At 41.1% G+C, this 17,918-nt stretch overlaps 1 protein-coding gene across 3 annotated transcripts in view; it reads right to left on the bottom strand.

The window, feature by feature from the left end:
• CNKSR2 (connector enhancer of kinase suppressor of Ras 2) overlaps positions 1-17,918 on the bottom strand; it is a 548,762-nt gene that overhangs the window by 393,825 nt on the left and 137,019 nt on the right. For all 3 annotated transcript variants that reach the window (XM_075589347.1, XM_075589348.1, XM_075589349.1), the window contains exon 4: positions 10,123-10,191. In XM_075589347.1, coding sequence (XP_075445462.1) covers positions 10,123-10,191 — 69 coding nt within the window. The remainder of the gene's footprint in view (positions 1-10,122; positions 10,192-17,918) is intronic.

Genomic DNA, 17,918 nt, shown 5'->3' with positions numbered 1-17,918 from the left:
GCAGTTCTGTCTAGTGTACTGATCGCTGGTGTAATTGTCCTGTAAAATACAAAGCATATTATAGTTACCAGAGAGAAAAAGAAGCCCAATTTATAGCACTCTCTCACCCATGTGGATGATTAGTGTATTAATTAAAATAAATATTTAAAAGGAACAAACTATAAAATATATGGCTATAAAAAAAGCAATTAAATAGCGCATTTCAAATCCAGTAGGAGTATGTGAACCCCGGATTACAGAAAATGCTAGGTACAGTGTACACTGATATACAGTGTCCTTGGAGATATCTATAGTATAAGAAAACCACCAGGGGAATAGGGTGAGGGTGGGAGAAAATTAAAATACCATGATTAAAATGCCAGCAGCTGACAGGAATAACCAATTGGTGAACACCAAAGTTAACCTAATTAGTAGGTAAACATGTTTATGCAATCCATAGTGGATATACTTGGTCCGCAATGAATCAGTAATGATCGTAAAAGTGTCAGATAGCCACCAACACTGTAGGATCAGGGTGAAGTAATAGTTGCGAACGTGTGCGCAAGGATCATAAATATAGATGCTTATTTACACCAAAAATATGTTCTTGTTAACCATATGAGGTTAAATAAGTAGAATGGTATAAATACTGTATACAATCATGTGAGCATGGATCTCTAATGATAGATCCATGCAGACACTGGTGTGCCAGATAATGAGCAGCTGCGTAGATAATTAGGGCACTGCTGGAACTCCTATGTGAAAACAAAGGAGACCGCAACTAAATGATACACAGTTGTAGATAATAACAGAAATCTCTAAATAAAGAAGCCTGCAACCAATAGTACTGTATATCGAGAATAAAATCATGGTCTGGATATGTACCTCAGGGATGGCTAAATATAGTGTAGTAGTTACCATGCACGCAACACCGCAGTTTAACCTTTAACAGAGATAGTACCCCATAGAATGTCTATCAGACATTCTTGGGGTACTATCTCTGTTAATCGTGGTATTTTATTTTTCTCCCACCCTCACCCTATTCCCCTGGTGGTTTTCTTATACTATAGATATCTCCAAGGACAGTGTACGTCAGTGTACACTGTACCTAGCATTTTCTGTAATCCGGGGTTCACATACTCCTTCTGGATTTGAAATGTGCTATTTAATTGCTTTTTTATAGCCCTATATTTTATCGTTTGTTCCTATTAAATATTTATTTTAATTAATACACTAATCATCCACATGTGTGAGAGAGTGCTATAAATTGGGCTTATTTTTCTATCTGGTGACTACAGTATTTATTACCCAATAAGCACCATCACCCTTCCAGTATCATTAATAAGATGAAGCAGGGGTTTCTCTAGTCTATCTACAAAGCATATTAATCATCAAAAAGGTGGAACAGATCTGCCTCAATACTTCCCGTTACTGCAAGCTGCAAAAAGTAGCAGAATATGCCATGCATATATATTATTATATATAAATTTCAAGTAAGATCAAAATAGTGGAGAGCTAATCATATACACGACAAAGTCATCATCATTTATTTTTTAAGTCAAAATATGCCTCCACTTACGGGGGCACCGCAATATTTTACAATCAGTTTAAGAAGAAACTAAAATTATATACAACTAATTTTGCTAGATAGGAAAAGCCAGAAGGAAGAAATACGTATTACACCGTGTCCAAAACATCAAGAAAACATCCAACACACACACCAGGGTTGACACAGTTCCATGACCGACTCTAAAGCCAGACTGCGTAGGATCAAAGAAGCTGGCCCTTTCCAGACAATCTTCCAATTAGGTGAGAACTACCCTCTCCAACACTTTCCCTACAACGGGAAGGTTGGAGATTGGATGATAGTTGGTGAGAACATCAAAATCTAGACCCCCTTTCTTCAAAGGGGACGAACCAGCGCCTTTTTCAAGGCCCCCGGCACCTACCCCGCTGAGAGGGATCTGTTGATGATCTCCACCAACCACTGAACCAATGGTCTCTTTCAGGAGTCATGGTGGACAGGGATCCAAGTCACAAGTAGTCCAGTTCCTCCCAGACGTGATTGAGAGGAAATCCGGGATTAAAGATTATGCTGAATTCTTAAAAGACAAGCTCTGCCTGCAGGGCGAATCACAGGATCCATCGGGGGATGAATAGTGACACAGATGCGGGTGATCTTCTAGTCGAAGAATCGATTAAATTCACCACATAACTCCTCAGTTGGGCAAACCATGATGGAGGAGCAGCCTGGATAAACCATCCTGAAGATGTTCGCTGGATGATTTCTTGTGGAGTCGATCCTTAGGGTGACGCAGGCACCCTTTTGATCCTCACACGGAACCTCAGGGTGCCGCAAAATCCCAGTTGGAAAATACTGGTATACAGGTCGCCGCAGGTGTAGGTTGTTTACTGTGGTTGCTAAGCAACCCTAGCAGTTGTGAGTGGCGGCTGTGTTTGCCTGCCCTTTTTTTTGTACACAAGGTGGGGGGGAAGGGTATAAAGGGTTTGTTGCACCGTCTTTTTGTTAACAAAGGCTCCTGTGTGAGCCGAAAACATCACTACACTTAATTTTTAAAAAATTCAGATTTTTAGATACAAGACCTGGTATAACTTTTCTCTATATTTATTTATATATTCTTATTTATCTATATATTATTTTTTTTATATATATTTTTTTATTTTATTTTTTTAAGTACAGTACTTTCAACTCCCTTGTCGTTTTCCAAAACTTTTGGGGAGGGATTGCACCTTTAATTTGCGGCACTCTCAGTAAGTGCATTTCTTTGTTACAGAAGGTCCTAATATTTTTGCAGTTAACGGTTCCTTAAATGCCTCACTTCTGGGATAATGTTTGTGTTCCATTCCTATATGGATGTTGGTGTGTGAACCTGAGTATACCTCATCCAATGTATGGGAGGTTTGGGGCTAGAGTGAACCTTTGAAACAACATGAAAATGACGGTCTGCCACAGTGCCTGAAAAAGCATGTTGCATGTGTTCTATTTTAAATGGGGTTTAGGTATTTTCTTAATTATACCACGTCACTATTTTAAGTAGTGACTTTTGTCAGGCATTCCCACACAGTATTTTGAATGGCTAGATTGCCTTTCACTTCCGTCCTCGGTGATTACATAGTGAAAAACACAGTTGCTGCCCAATTGTATATGTCAGAATGCAAGCAGATGCACAAACCCTTAGACCATATCTCAGTTCGACGCCCTGGTGAGCGGGTATAATATTAATGTTGTTGCACTTCAAAAGTTAATTTCAGGTATCTTTACACTTCATGAAAAATATGAAATGCTGACTAATATTCTCTGCTGAGGGGATTTTATTTTTACAAAGAATTGAAATACTGTATTGCAGGTAACACAAACAGGGTTTCTTACAATTATAATTTTGGCTTAAAAATATTTACTGAAATAGAATGGATTACTGTACATACTATACGTTGGTAAGAAATGACTACTGTACCACCAACCATTGCTTTGTGTAAATTCAAGGCAATCAAATGTCATTCTTTAGATGTAAAGTGACTACATACTGTACATCATAACAAATAGTAGGTTTATATTATTTTTTAAGCTTGTCAAATAATGATCACTATTATGGACTTTTCATATAGATTTTGTGATGTGTCAAAATAAATAACTTTTTATATTGTGTGCTTTCTTCATACATGTCCAGAGTAGCCCTTAATCATTAAGAATAAATGTAATTACTCTAAAGCAACAAACAAGTCATTAAAAAGGGTGATTCATGCCTTATGTACAGTATATTTATCAGGTTCTTTGCCAACATCTCCTTGTTAAGCCATTTCCCTGTACAAATGATTTGGATCAGTAGTTCTCAATCTGGTTATGCTTCCTCAATAATGTTTCCTCTAGTTAGACATGTTCACATGTGCTCTTGGCATCTGCAAATTGTAGCGTGGATGTCTGCAAAATAATTCATCATAGAGTTTCTCTGATAAAACTATCCAAACAAATGCCCTCCCAAGGGCCAGAGGACAGATGCACATCACACCCGCTATATTCCCGTTCTACAGTACATACTAGTCCTTCTTCCACTATAGTCACTTATGAAGATGCCAAGTGGTACATTTTTCTGTGTACAGTGCTGCAAACGAGTATTATAACAATCACTGTCTTTACTAGTGAATACATATAGAAATCCACAGTGCAATGGGAAATTTTGTACCGTGCCAAAATAATATTAAAAAGGCAACATGTCATGGAACAACATGATCTTATACCAAATTTTTCAAAATACCGGTAATGAAATGCAAGACTAAAATTATACTGAAGAGTTACTACTTAACACGAGACATACAGACATTAGGAAAACCATGTACTGTCAGTATTTAGCAAGACAGCTACAAATTCAACCAATTCCTTGTTCCTTGCAATGCCAGGAAAAGGTGTATGCCAACTTTAACATGGCAGATTATATACATATAGTCTGTGAGGGTCCCTAGATGTCCAATATTCTGGCACAGCATGAGAGATTATCACATAAAAGATGTTTATTGGGTCCAAAATGCACACATATGCCCGACATAACAGTCCCCAGGAGGACCTGAAGAAGGTCCATCTGGGGACCGAAACCTCAGGCATGTGTGTGCATTTTGGACCCAATAAACATCTTTTCTGTGATAATCTCTCATGCTGTGCCAGAATATTGGATTTCTAGGGACCCACACAGACTATAACTATTTACCCTTTACCATGCACCCCACTTGCCTCTACTGAGGCTTTTTTTAGTGTGTACACTACCGACACACTTTATTAAAGTGTGGCCGGTTCCGCAAGCCGGGAGATTTCCCGGCTTGCTAGTGGCCGCCCCTCGGCGTGCCGCGCGTCATAGACGCGCGGTCACGCGTCTTCGGGAGCCAGCGCCCCCTGCACGCGCGTCCAGGGCTCCCCGAGGGAGCCCTGGTGTCCCGCGATGTGCGGGACGGCGGCAGGGGGTTCCGGGGGACCCGGCGGACCCGGCAGCGGTAGGGAGAGCGCCCCGATCGGAGGGCGCTCTTCCGCTGCTTCGGCGCGCGCCCGTCACACTCGGGCGCGCGCCAGGCTACTGCTGCGGCCAAGAACGGGCAAATGCTCGAATAAACTTGGCCGCAGCAGTACTGCACCGACACACTTTATTCGAGCAAATACCCAGTATGTACCTGGCAGATACCTGGAATGCGCCGCTCCTCACCTCAGACAAGCCCCGTTGTGTTTGCCTTCCCAGCCTGGGTTCATGCCTGGCTGACGGGCGGCTGATCTGTTAAATGATAATGATTAGGATTTAATAGGCTGCAATGCTTCGCGTGTCTACCAGATGGCATAAATTCATGAACTGTAATGCAGTATATATATATATACTGTGCAGTATTGCAGCCAGCGGGAATAAAATGCTTCAATCCCTGCCTTGAAAATACCTCAATGCACTCGGGCAGAAAACAGTCACAAACCTCAATACACCCGGGTATACCCGAATTCGTGGGACTAGCCGAGCTCGAATAAAGTGTGTCGCCAGTGTATATACAGTTGTGTGAAAAATAAAGTACACCCTTTTTGAATTCTATGGTTTTACATATCAGGACTGAACAAGTATGGTTTGTTTTGAAGGGTTGCCAGGAGAAAGCCTCTTCTCTCTAAAAAGAACATGACAGCATGGCTCAGGTTTGCAAAGTTGCATCTGAACAAACCACAAGACTTCAGCAACAATGTCCTTTGGACAGACGAGACCAAAGTGGAGATGTTTGGCCATAATGCACAGCACCACGTTTGGCGAAAACCAAACACAGCATATCAGCACAAACACCTCATACCAACTGTCTAGCACGGTGGTGGAGGGGTGATGATTTGGGCTTGTTTTGCAGCCACAGGACCTGGGAACCTTGCAGTCATTGAGTCGACCATGAACTCCTCTGTATACCAAAGTATTCTAGAGTCAAATGTGAGGCCATCTGTCCGACAGCTAAAGCTTGGCCGAAATTGGGTCATGCAACAGGAAAATGATCCCAAGCACACCAGCAAATCTACAACGGAATGGCTGAAAAAGAAAAGAATCAAGGTGTTGCAATGGCCCAGTCAAAGTCCAGACCTCAACCCGATTGAAATGCTGTGGTGGGACTTTAAGAGAGATGTGCATAAACAAATGCCTGCAAACCTCAATGAACTGAAGCAACGTTGTAAAGAAGAGTGGGCCAAAATTCCTCCACAACGATGTGAGCGACTGATAAAGTCATACAGAAAACGATTACTTCAAGTTATTGCTGCTAAAGGTGGTTCTACAAGCTATTGAATCACAAGGTGTACTTAGTTTTTCACACATGGCTTCTCCATGTTGGCTTTATTTTTGTTAAATAAATCATGACACAGTCTAATATGTCATGTGCTGCTGTTCAGCTGAGGTTGTATTTACCTAATTTTAAGACCTGCTAAGGAACAGGTGATTGTTATTATGTCCTGATATGTAAAACCATAGAATTCAACAAGGGTGTACTTTCTTTTTCACACAACTGTATGTTTCGAATAAGAATATATATATTTATTTATGTAGCGATGACAGTGTATGCAGCACTGTACATAATATTTTGCAGGCACATGAGTCCCTGCTCATACAGCTTACAACCCAAGTGTTGCGACTGAGGCACAGGGAGATAAAGTGACTCACCCCAGGTCACAGGGAGCCCACCGTTGAATTTGAACCAGGCTCCCTTGTGTCAAAGTCTGTGTCATTGTTTTCGGTGCCTTTACTCCTTCAGGTCTATACACTATCCGCCTCTTCAGTCAGGAAACCATGCGTCCATGTCTCACTGGCTATAGCACATTAATACATGCATTTAAAAATGGTGCAATAACAATTACAGACGCATAAGCTATAAATCAAGCATATGCCATTATTTACAAGTAATTGCTTTATCTCCAAATAAGAACAAATCCTCATGGTTTTGTTTAGATTCACCAACTCGTCGATATTTCACAGAAAGAACGATAAGAAGGAAAATATCCATTCTCCCTTTATTACCATCTTGAAATCAATTATTAACGGACCTCATCTTCTTACCTCATGTCAGCAGTAAACTAAGCAAATCTTCAAGGCAAAAATCAATTGTGTTACAAGTTTAATGAGAACATTGATGTGTTAAAAAGAGTTGTATCTGCCTTAACCAACAGGTTCCAAAGCATATATTATTGTGAAGTGATAGCAGATGAAACATTACAAAGCAGAACTGATTAGAGTACTATACCAATTCAAGCTCATCTGGTAAGAGTGTCATTTAAAATATTGCTGCAAAGTTCCCATACACCTACAGTATACAGATGCAGCCACGAGTATTAGGCCTCGGCCAAGCTTCCTGCTGGCGTGCTGAGGCTCAGGGAAAGCGGGTGCTTTCCCTGGCCTTGCGGGTGATTTCCCTGCGCGCCGTCATGGGGCGGGCCAGGGGCGGGCCATTGACATCACGGAGCTGGTTCGCCCTCATTGGGCGAACCGCTCACGTGACCGGCCCTGCGCGCTGGCAAGCGGGGAAATTTTACATTTCCCTAAGACCTACGCTTCCGCGCGCTTGCGGAAGCGTAGGCGAGCCCCTACTAAAGCCGCTCTAATTGCGACTGTAGGGGCTCAGTGCTGAGCGGGAGCGCGCCTCAGCGCGCCTCCGCCAGCAAGCAAGTAACATGGCCGAGGCCTTAGAACTCTTGCCTGGGAGATTCTGTTTGAATGGGACTGCAGGGACCCCCGCTGTGTTAATCCGATGGGTCATTAAGAATCTCACAGAAATGTTGAGGCATTTACTGTGAGACTGCCCCAGAATCTCCCAGGTAAGTGTTCTAATACTGGTGGCTGCATCTGTATGCAGTTGTGGGATTCAAAAGTGTTAGCAACCGGTTTTCTCTCACCTTACCGCCCTTTCATAGTAAAAAAAAAATCACCATCACCAGCTTATCACCACCATCATCATCATCAGATCTCCCCCAGTCCCCCTCAGCATCCTCACATTTCCCCCATTCCCCCTCACATCTCTTCCAGATCTCCCCCTCACCTGCCCGGGCGGCGGCATCTCCCAGCATGCTCTGGCATCGCATGTTCCCCCTGCAAATATTCTCAATATGGCTGTGCGGCATCACGTGGCGCCGCATTACCATGACAATGCGACGCCACGTAACTTCATGACGTCATGTAGCATCCCATTGCCATAGCAACAGGGCGTCACGTGATGAGGTTACATCATGTGACGTTCCCGTCAGCATGGCAACATGGCGCCATTTGATGCCGCGCGCCTATATTGAGAAGATATGCAGGGAAAAGATGCCGGGAGATGCTGGTAGGCGCCGCCCGCCCGCCACTCGCCGCCCGGACAGGTGAGAGAATTAAGCACTGGTTCGGCTAACTTGTGAAATTTTAGTAACAGATTTGCACAAACTGGTGCGAACCGACTGAATCCCACCACTGAATATGTATTTCTAAATCTATTCAAATCTATTTCTAGCAACAACATTATTTTAAGCCCATCTCTTAAAACAAATCATATCCAGATCCCTGAATATATGAGCAGCATTCACTGAATTCCAATAATGGGTTGAACACTCAATTTTCAGCAATAAGAACTAAACGGGATCTGCATGTTTACTTGTGTCCTTTCTCCGATTTAAACCGGTGACAGGGCAATATTAATCTCTTCTGTGCAAATGACCGCTTATTGAAATAATGAGCTACTCCCCAAACTCTCATCACTTTAGTATAATTCCAAAACATACCTCTCAGAAACTGTTATCAAGTTACAAAAAGAAAACGAATTAAAGATTGACCCTAAAATGTTTAAATTCATAGAGGAGGGGTTTTCACGCCTTTCTTTATCACACACTATTCTAGTGTCAATTGTGTGACAGACCACCGTAATTATAAAATCATTACAATAGAAAAACCGCACGTGGGTTCAGAAAGGTATTGCAACCTCTCACGACCTAACGATTAGCACTGCCTAGCAGTGTGGGGGAAAAAAAGACATTCATTCAAGGCCAGAGGTTATAGGTGAATTTTTAGGTGTTTGTGGACCACTTCTACCTTGTGGCTGGGTTTCTCAGCAATGTTTAGGACATCAATAAAGTATTGAAGGAAAGAATAAATAGGTCAAGGTTTTTATAGATGCTCATGGAATATGCTAATTATGTGTTTTTTTTAATCAAGATTATTGCACGTACGAATGCTCCTAATGCTGAACTCGATGAAATATCAATAGATAAAATGTTGCAATGACATTCAGATTTATCACTGACTTAATCGACTTAAATGTATAGGGGACGAAGCTGTACAGATGAACAGAGAAACCTTATAATACCAATAAAGATCTTGCCAGGTGTACTGTAGGGAATACTGTATGTACAGTATAAAGTGTATTGAGGAGACAGGCACGCAAAACATTTGATAAAGACATCATAAAAATGGTGAAGACCAAACGGTCAATTCACTAAAACTTTGTACCAACGAGTCCCATCTCCTTCGTGTACTATTGATGTGTATTCATTAGAAACAAATGTGGTTATTGTGCAGCACCCGGCCTGGCGGCATCATGCAAATGAACAGAACTACTGTATAACTGACGTTCACTAAGCACTAATACTGGGTATCTCAGCGTGAGGCCAAATTAAAGTACCATTGACTCGAATAGCAGTGTAATGCAGGATCGCAGTGCGATACCAGGTATCAGTACTTTGTGAATCTCCAGCTATTTATCAAGCACAAATCAGTACAGTACAGTACAGTACTTGGAAGATTTCATAAGATTAACTTGCAGCAATTTTTGCCACAGTTTGAGATTTATTAACATTAAGGTTGATATGTCGTCATGAAAACCATTACTAATTGTGTTACATTATTACAAAAATAAAGACACCCACATACAGTACACTACCTTAAGATAAAAGCTGCATGCCAAAAACGATGCCACTGTACAGTATTTACAGTACATGCATAAAAAATAAAAAGGATGAAATGCAAACAAAACAGAGGCTTTTTATGCCACAATTTAATGCAATATAGAGTACAGTATTTACAACCCTTAGCTGGAAATAAAGTGCATTACTTATTAGCTGTTCTTAAAAGGAAGTATTTGTTACACGATCAAATATTGTTTTGTGTCACTTACTTATCCAGTTTATGTCCTATCCATCTTTTTTTAAGGTTATCAATGTCATCCTGATCAGCGTGGCAATACCTAAGACAAGAGAGGAAGGACTTCAAACATACAGTAAAGCTTCCAAATAACAAAAGGATACAAGATTTAAATATATACTGTATACACATACATATATACATATATATATATACACACATATATATATATATATATATATATATATATATATAATCAAAAAATAAATAGATGATACCGTTCTGTGGCTAACGAAATGCTTTTATTTGTACGTGCTTTCGAGATACACTGATCTCTTCTTCCGGCGATGTTACAATGAATGAAGCAAGCAAAGGGAATACTTAAAAACAGTGTCTCTTGGAATGTTATCTGTGCTTGTCCTTCCCCCGGTGTGGATGAGATTTATGGATAGAGGTGTTAAATGGTTCCTGAAAGAAAGTGATGTAAGAGTGTGTGTGTGTGTGTGTGTGTGTGTGTATCTGTGTGAAAATAAATTAATGGAGAGCCCACCGTGTATACAGTGCTTTATAAAAGGGGTGTGTGGAGTGGGAGTTAATAAAAATGGTGTGGGTAGGTGTGGAAATGTGGAAGATAGTGGCATAACTAAAAGTGTGTGTGGATACTATGTGGTCCCTATTGGTGTATAGGGATGGAAAAACAAGGAGTATTGGTATGTGTAAGAGACAGCTGTGTGTGCATACATATAGCACAGTATGTACAGACATGGTCTTTAGCGCTCATGGGAAGAGAGTTCACTTGTCAGTAATGACTCATAAAATTTCGATCTCTGTTTAGATCAAATAAAAGCATTTTGTTAGCCACAGAACGTTATCATCTATTTATTTTTTGATTATTGAAGCTCAGCTAACACGGTACTGATACCTCTACATGTGTGTGTGTATATATATATATATATATATAACACAAACAAAAGAACAAAGCTGCGCCTCTGCTAGTGGTTTGCTTGTATACAATGGAACTAGCTGGAATAGTTCAACACTGTATAAATTGGTACAATAATAATTCTGTAAAATATCTAACATAAAAATTGAAATGTAAATAAAATGAAATAAAAATAGCAATGAAACCTGTAAACCAAGAGAATAATAAACAATAATACTGCGAATATATGTATCCAAAATAGAAAAAGAGTGTAAAAACCAGTCCTCAGAAAAGTCCAATAGATGGTATTAGTTCTGGTGTAGAGGGTCTCCGGCTGCTCTCAAAGTGGACAAACCACATCCACAGGGAATCTAAAAGAAAAGGGGGAAGAGAGAGCGCACGCCCATAGCGTAAAATTGTAAAATTTAATGAGGGGGAGGGGAAAAGGGGGATAAGAATTGCACTTACAAAGGTACAATAATAACAAGCATATTGTGATATATAATCACCACCATCCGGTCAGATTCTGCAGCATCTTAGTCTTTGCAGTACCAGGATGACGTCCCAATCAATGTCCAGGGTAGATGATCTCCTCTCTGCCTGTTTTGGAGTCCTATAAAGTAGCTCCGAGATGGGAGGCCTCTGCAGCAATCGCGCGGATCAGTCAGTCCCAGCGCGCGGTGATGACGTCAGTGTCAATGCGTCTGACGTAATGACGCTCCCTGACGCGTTTCATCACTCAACGAGTGACTTTCTCAAGGGGAAGTCAGGAGAGGGGAAAGGTCCGGTATTTTATACCCAGTCCAATGATCATAATGACTTAAAACATACCCCTCTCAGCTGAAAAGGTGCTTATTGTTAATGGATATCAATCGCAATGCCTAAATAGTGTAATAAGACTATAAGGTAAAGTGGAGATAAACTATAAAAATACACAATAAAATATGATAAATTATATGTAAAACAATTCAAACCGCCACTCGTGTATGTAAGGAGAATAACCTTACATCCAACATACAATACTTAAAGAAATAATTATGAACCCATTTACAAAAGATATAGAAATGTCACATATCACTAAACCAATCAGGTATATGAAGCTCCATGGATCCAAAGGGGAAATACCCCCCTTAATGTATAAACATATATGATGGATAATCCTGCCCATACCTTACATCAGAGCCATAACCTGTCTAACACAACATGTAAAACAATTTATATATTAAAAATAATAATAACAGTAGAAAACGCAGTAGGAGAGCCCTAATACCAATATTGAATCCTGTATAATCACCAATATTATCTTTCTTAGGTCCTGCAATCAAGCAGACATCTAGGATTATGGAATCTATAAGCCACGAACAAAGGAGGTATCAGGAGGATAAACTACTAATGTGAATAAACTGAATGTACTAAATATAGTGGGTTGTATGTGAATCAGTGAAAAAATGTGAATAAATCAATTATAGAAAATAGGTATTAATTTGCTAAACATATGTGTGTGCTACCACCCATGATGAAATGCTGGGAGAGAAGGGGATCTACTAAACCCAGGAGGGATCCAGACAAAAGATGGCAGAGTGCAGAGGAAGTCCGACAGGAAAAACCGTCCAAGGAAACATCATACAAAAGTGCTCACATCAAGGCATTCATTAAGTCCACCCGGACTTAGAGTGCCCAATTGGTGGATCCAAAAGGTTTCCCGCCTGCATAGGGTCTTGAACCGATCACCACCAAGAGTATTTGGTGAGATGGTCTCAATTCCCATTATTTTCATAGTTTTAGGGTCTTGTTGATGAAATGTTTTAAAATGTCTAGACAAACTATGGTTATTGAGACCTTTGAGTGCATTTTTCCTGTGTTCCAAAAACCTCGTTCCAAGAGTCCTGGTGGTGCGTCCGACATATTTTAAATTACATCCACACTGGATCATGTACACAACATATGTGCTTAGACAGGTGATGGAACTTTTAATGGCATGTGTGGTACCTCTAATAGAGGAACAGACATTATTCTGACTAAGGAGATGCTTGCAAGTAATGCATCGACTCCGTCCACAGGGGTGGTTGCCCAGTGGGCCCTTTTGAAGCTTGGCACTGATTAAAGTGGAAGAGGACCTAAGTCTAGTGGGAGCTAAAATACTTTTGATACTTCTAGCCTTTCTGTATGTGACAGTGGCTCTATCAGGCAAGGTAGGTCCTAGTTTAAATGATTTATTATAGGTGGTAATGAACCTCAATGTTGATGCCGCCATCCCTGAATGCACTACTGGTGTATCATAACCGAGGCGAGTCCCTTTCTGTTGTTGTTTCTTTTTTGACTGATTCAATAGGGTAAGTCGGTCGGATGAGCTCACCTCGTTGAACGAATCAGAAATCAGGGCCGGATCATATCCTTTTGATAAGAACTTGTTTCCAAGTGATACAGACTGGCTCCTAAAGTCAACATCCCTTGTGTAGTTCCTACGTATTCTGTGGAACTGCCCCAAAGGAATATTGTCGAGCCATTGCTTGTGATGATTGCTGGACGCATGGACGTAGCTGTTCACAGACACAGACTTGAAATGTGTGGTGGTGATAATATTCAAGTTTTTGTCTATGCTGAGAGCCAGATCCAGAAAGACAGTGGTCAAATTACTAATTTCGAATGTGAATTTTAATCCCAGCAGATTGTCACTGAAGGAACTCAAAATGCCAGATAACACCGATTCTTCCCCATCCCAAATAATAATGATATCATCTATGAAACGGCCATAGTATACGAGACCCGCCCCAAGCAAGGTGTTTTGCCATATGGTGGATTCCTCCCAATACCCCATAAAGAGGTTGGCATAGCTAGGAGCGAATCTCGTACCCATGGCCGTTCCACAGATCTGTAGATAAAAATTGTCTTCAAATAAAAAATAATTGTGTGTGAGGATGAAGTGAATGCATTGTAAAATGAATAGCTTGTGTTTTTCCGGAAATGATAGATCCCTGTCCAACCAATACTTAATAGCTTCTAGTCCCCTGGCATGTTCAATGCAGGTGTAAAGTGATGTGACATCGCACGTCGCCCATAGATAGGTTGGTTTCCACCTAATTTCGGAGATGGAGTCGATGACATGGAGCGTGTCCCTAACATGGGACCTGAGCGTGACTACATAGGGATGGAGAAAGTAATCAACATATTGGGACAGGCTCGATGTCATCGACTCCACCCCCGATACTATGGGTCTGCCAGGGGGATTGGACAGGGATTTATGCACTTTGGGTAAGTGATAGAAAATAGGAGTGCGGGGATGTGTGGAATATAAAAATTTAAATTCAGATTTAGAAATAATACCATCACCCAGTGCAGTGGTAAGGAGTTCCTTCAGTAGCAACTGATAGGGGTCCACTGGATCGGACTCTAACAAGGTGTAGGAGGCCCGGTCACCCAGGAGTCTGTGTGCCTCTGTAAGATAGGCCGACAGATCCTGGATGACTATGCCTCCCCCCTTGTCGGCCTGTCTGATAACTATACCGTGATTGGCCTTGAGCTTGTCCAGTGCGTCCAGCTCACCCTTTGATAAATTGTGATTGAATTTTTTGGGTTTCGCACACAAAAGCTCGAAGTCACGTAGGACCAGGTTGTAGAACGTGTCCACAAATCCCCCCTTGGATTGGTATGGGAAGAAGACTGACCTGGGTGCAAATGGTGAATGTATAATATTACAATCCTCATCAAAGCCGACTTCCACAGACCTGGTGGGATGAATGGACCGCTCAAAAGTATCAATAAGTTCTGATGATCCAGATAATGAATCCGATTCCATCAGCAACGAGGTGAGCGCATCAATACAGACCCTCTCCTGTGTATCAAAAATAATAGTAGAATCAGTTCTTTTGGTGTTTGTCTCCTGGATCTTATAGTGTCTATTCAATGTCATTTTCCTAATGTAACTATTCAAATCAATGAACAGCTGAAATAGATTGGGGCCAGTGTTAGGGGCAAAAGAAAGACCCTTCTCTAATATTGATTTATCAGAATCTGTCAATATAGTGGTAGATAGATTGAATATGTTACTGCTCTCTATAGCACCAGTTACTCTTCTTCTGTTTTCCTTCTTCCTCTGGACGATTCTGCCTGCCCTAACTCCTCTGCCCCTCTTTATCCCTGACCAGATGGTCTGTTTGGGGCCAATTTATCAAAGGGTGAGCTGGACGCACTGGACAAGCTCAAGGCCAATCACGGTATAGTTATCAGACAGGCCGACAAGGGGGAGGCATAGTCATCCAGGATCTGTCGGCCTATCTTACAGAGGCACACAGACTCCTGGGTGACCGGGCCTCCTACACCTTGTTAGAGTCCGATCCAGTGGACCCCTATCAGTTGCTACTGAAGGAACTCCTTACCACTGCACTGGGTGATGGTATTATTTCTAAATCTGAATTTAAATTTTTATATTCCACACATCCCCGCACTCCTATTTTCTATCACTTACCCAAAGTGCATAAATCCCTGTCCAATCCCCCTGGCAGACCCATAGTATCGGGGGTGGAGTCGATGACATCGAGCCTGTCCCAATATGTTGATTACTTTCTCCATCCCTATGTAGTCACGCTCAGGTCCCATGTTAGGGACACGCTCCATGTCATCGACTCCATCTCCGAAATTAGGTGGAAACCAACCTATCTATGGGCGACGTGCGATGTCACATCACTTTACACCTGCATTGAACATGCCAGGGGACTAGAAGCTATTAAGTATTGGTTGGACAGGGATCTATCATTTCCGGAAAAACACAAGCTATTCATTTTACAATGCATTCACTTCATCCTCACACACAATTATTTTTTATTTGAAGACAATTTTTATCTACAGATCTGTGGAACGGCCATGGGTACGAGATTCGCTCCTAGCTATGCCAACCTCTTTATGGGGTATTGGGAGGAATCCACCATATGGCAAAACACCTTGCTTGGGGCGGGTCTCGTATACTATGGCCGTTTCATAGATGATATCATTATTATTTGGGATGGGGAAGAATCGGTGTTATCTGGCATTTTGAGTTCCTTCAGTGACAATCTGCTGGGATTAAAATTCACATTCGAAATTAGTAATTTGACCACTGTCTTTCTGGATCTGGCTCTCAGCATAGACACAGACTTGAATATTATCACCACCACACATTTCAAGTCTGTGTCTGTGAACAGCTACGTCCATGCGTCCAGCAATCATCACAAGCAATGGCTCGACAATATTCCTTTGGGGCAGTTCCACAGAATACGTAGGAACTACACAAGGGATGTTGACTTTAGGAGCCAGTCTGTATCACTTGGAAACAAGTTCTTATCAAAAGGATATGATCCGGCCCTGATTTCTGATTCGTTCAACGAGGTGAGCTCATCCGACCGACTTACCCTATTGAATCAGTCAAAAAAGAAACAACAACAGAAAGGGACTCGCCTCGGTTATGATACACCAGTAGTGCATTCAGGGATGGCGGCATCAACATTGAGGTTCATTACCACCTATAATAAATCATTTAAACTAGGACCTACCTTGCCTGATAGAGCCACTGTCACACACAGAAAGGCTAGAAGGATCAAAAGTATTTTAGCTCCCACTAGACTTAGGTCCTCTTCCACTTTAATCAGTGCCAAGCTTCAAAAGGGCCCACTGGGCAACCACCCCTGTGGACGGAGTCGATGCATTACTTGCAAGCATCTCCTTAGTCAGAATAATGTCTGTTCCTCTATTAGAGGTACCACACATGCCATTAAAAGTTCCATCACCTGTCTAAGCACATATGTTGTGTACATGATCCAGTGTGGATGTAATTTAAAATATGTCGGACGCACCACCAGGACTCTTGGAACGAGGTTTTTGGAACACAGGAAAAATGCACTCAAAGGTCTCAATAACCATAGTTTGTCTAGACATTTTAAAACATTTCATCAACAAGACCCTAAAACTATGAAAATAATGGGAATTGAGACCATCTCACCAAATACTCTTGGTGGTGATCGGTTCAAGACGCTATGCAGGCGGGAAACCTTTTGGATCCACCAATTGGGCACTCTAAGTCCGGGTGGACTTAATGAATGCCTTGATGTGAGCACTTTTGTATGATGTTTCCTTGGACGGTTTTTCCTGTCGGACTTCCTCTGCACTCTGCCATCTTTTGTCTGGATCCCTCCTGGGTTTAGTAGATCCCCTTCTCTCCCAGCATTTCATCATGGGTGGTAGCACACACATATGTTTAGCAAATTAATACCTATTTTCTATAATTGATTTATTCACATTTTTTCACTGATTCACATACAACCCACTATATTTAGTACATTTAGTTTATTCACATTAGTAGTTTATCCTCCTGATACCTCCTTTGTTCGTGGCTTATAGATTCCATAATCCTAGATGTCTGCTTGATTGCAGGACCTAAGAAAGATAATATTGGTGATTATACAGGATTCAATATTGGTATTAGGGCTCTCCTACTGCGTTTTCTACTGTTATTATTATTTTTAATATATAAATTGTTTTACATGTTGTGTTAGACAGGTTATGGCTCTGATGTAAGGTATGGGCAGGATTATCCATCATATATGTTTATACATTAAGGGGGGTATTTCCCCTTTGGATCCATGGAGCTTCATATACCTGATTGGTTTAGTGATATGTGACATTTCTATATCTTTTGTAAATGGGTTCATAATTATTTCTTTAAGTATTGTATGTTGGATGTAAGGTTATTCTCCTTACATACACGAGTGGCGGTTTGAATTGTTTTACATATAATTCATCATATTTTATTGTGTATTTTTATAGTTTATCTCCACTTTACCTTATAGTCTTATTACACTATTTAGGCATTGCGATTGATATCCATTAACAATAAGCACCTTTTCAGCTGAGAGGGGTATGTTTTAAGTCATTATGAT

Source organism: Ascaphus truei, chromosome 3, assembly GCF_040206685.1.
Source record: "Ascaphus truei isolate aAscTru1 chromosome 3, aAscTru1.hap1, whole genome shotgun sequence".
Classification (NCBI taxonomy): domain Eukaryota; kingdom Metazoa; phylum Chordata; class Amphibia; order Anura; family Ascaphidae; genus Ascaphus; species Ascaphus truei.
Note: the sequence above shows the minus strand (reverse complement) of the source record. Positions and strands in the feature narration are given on the sequence as shown.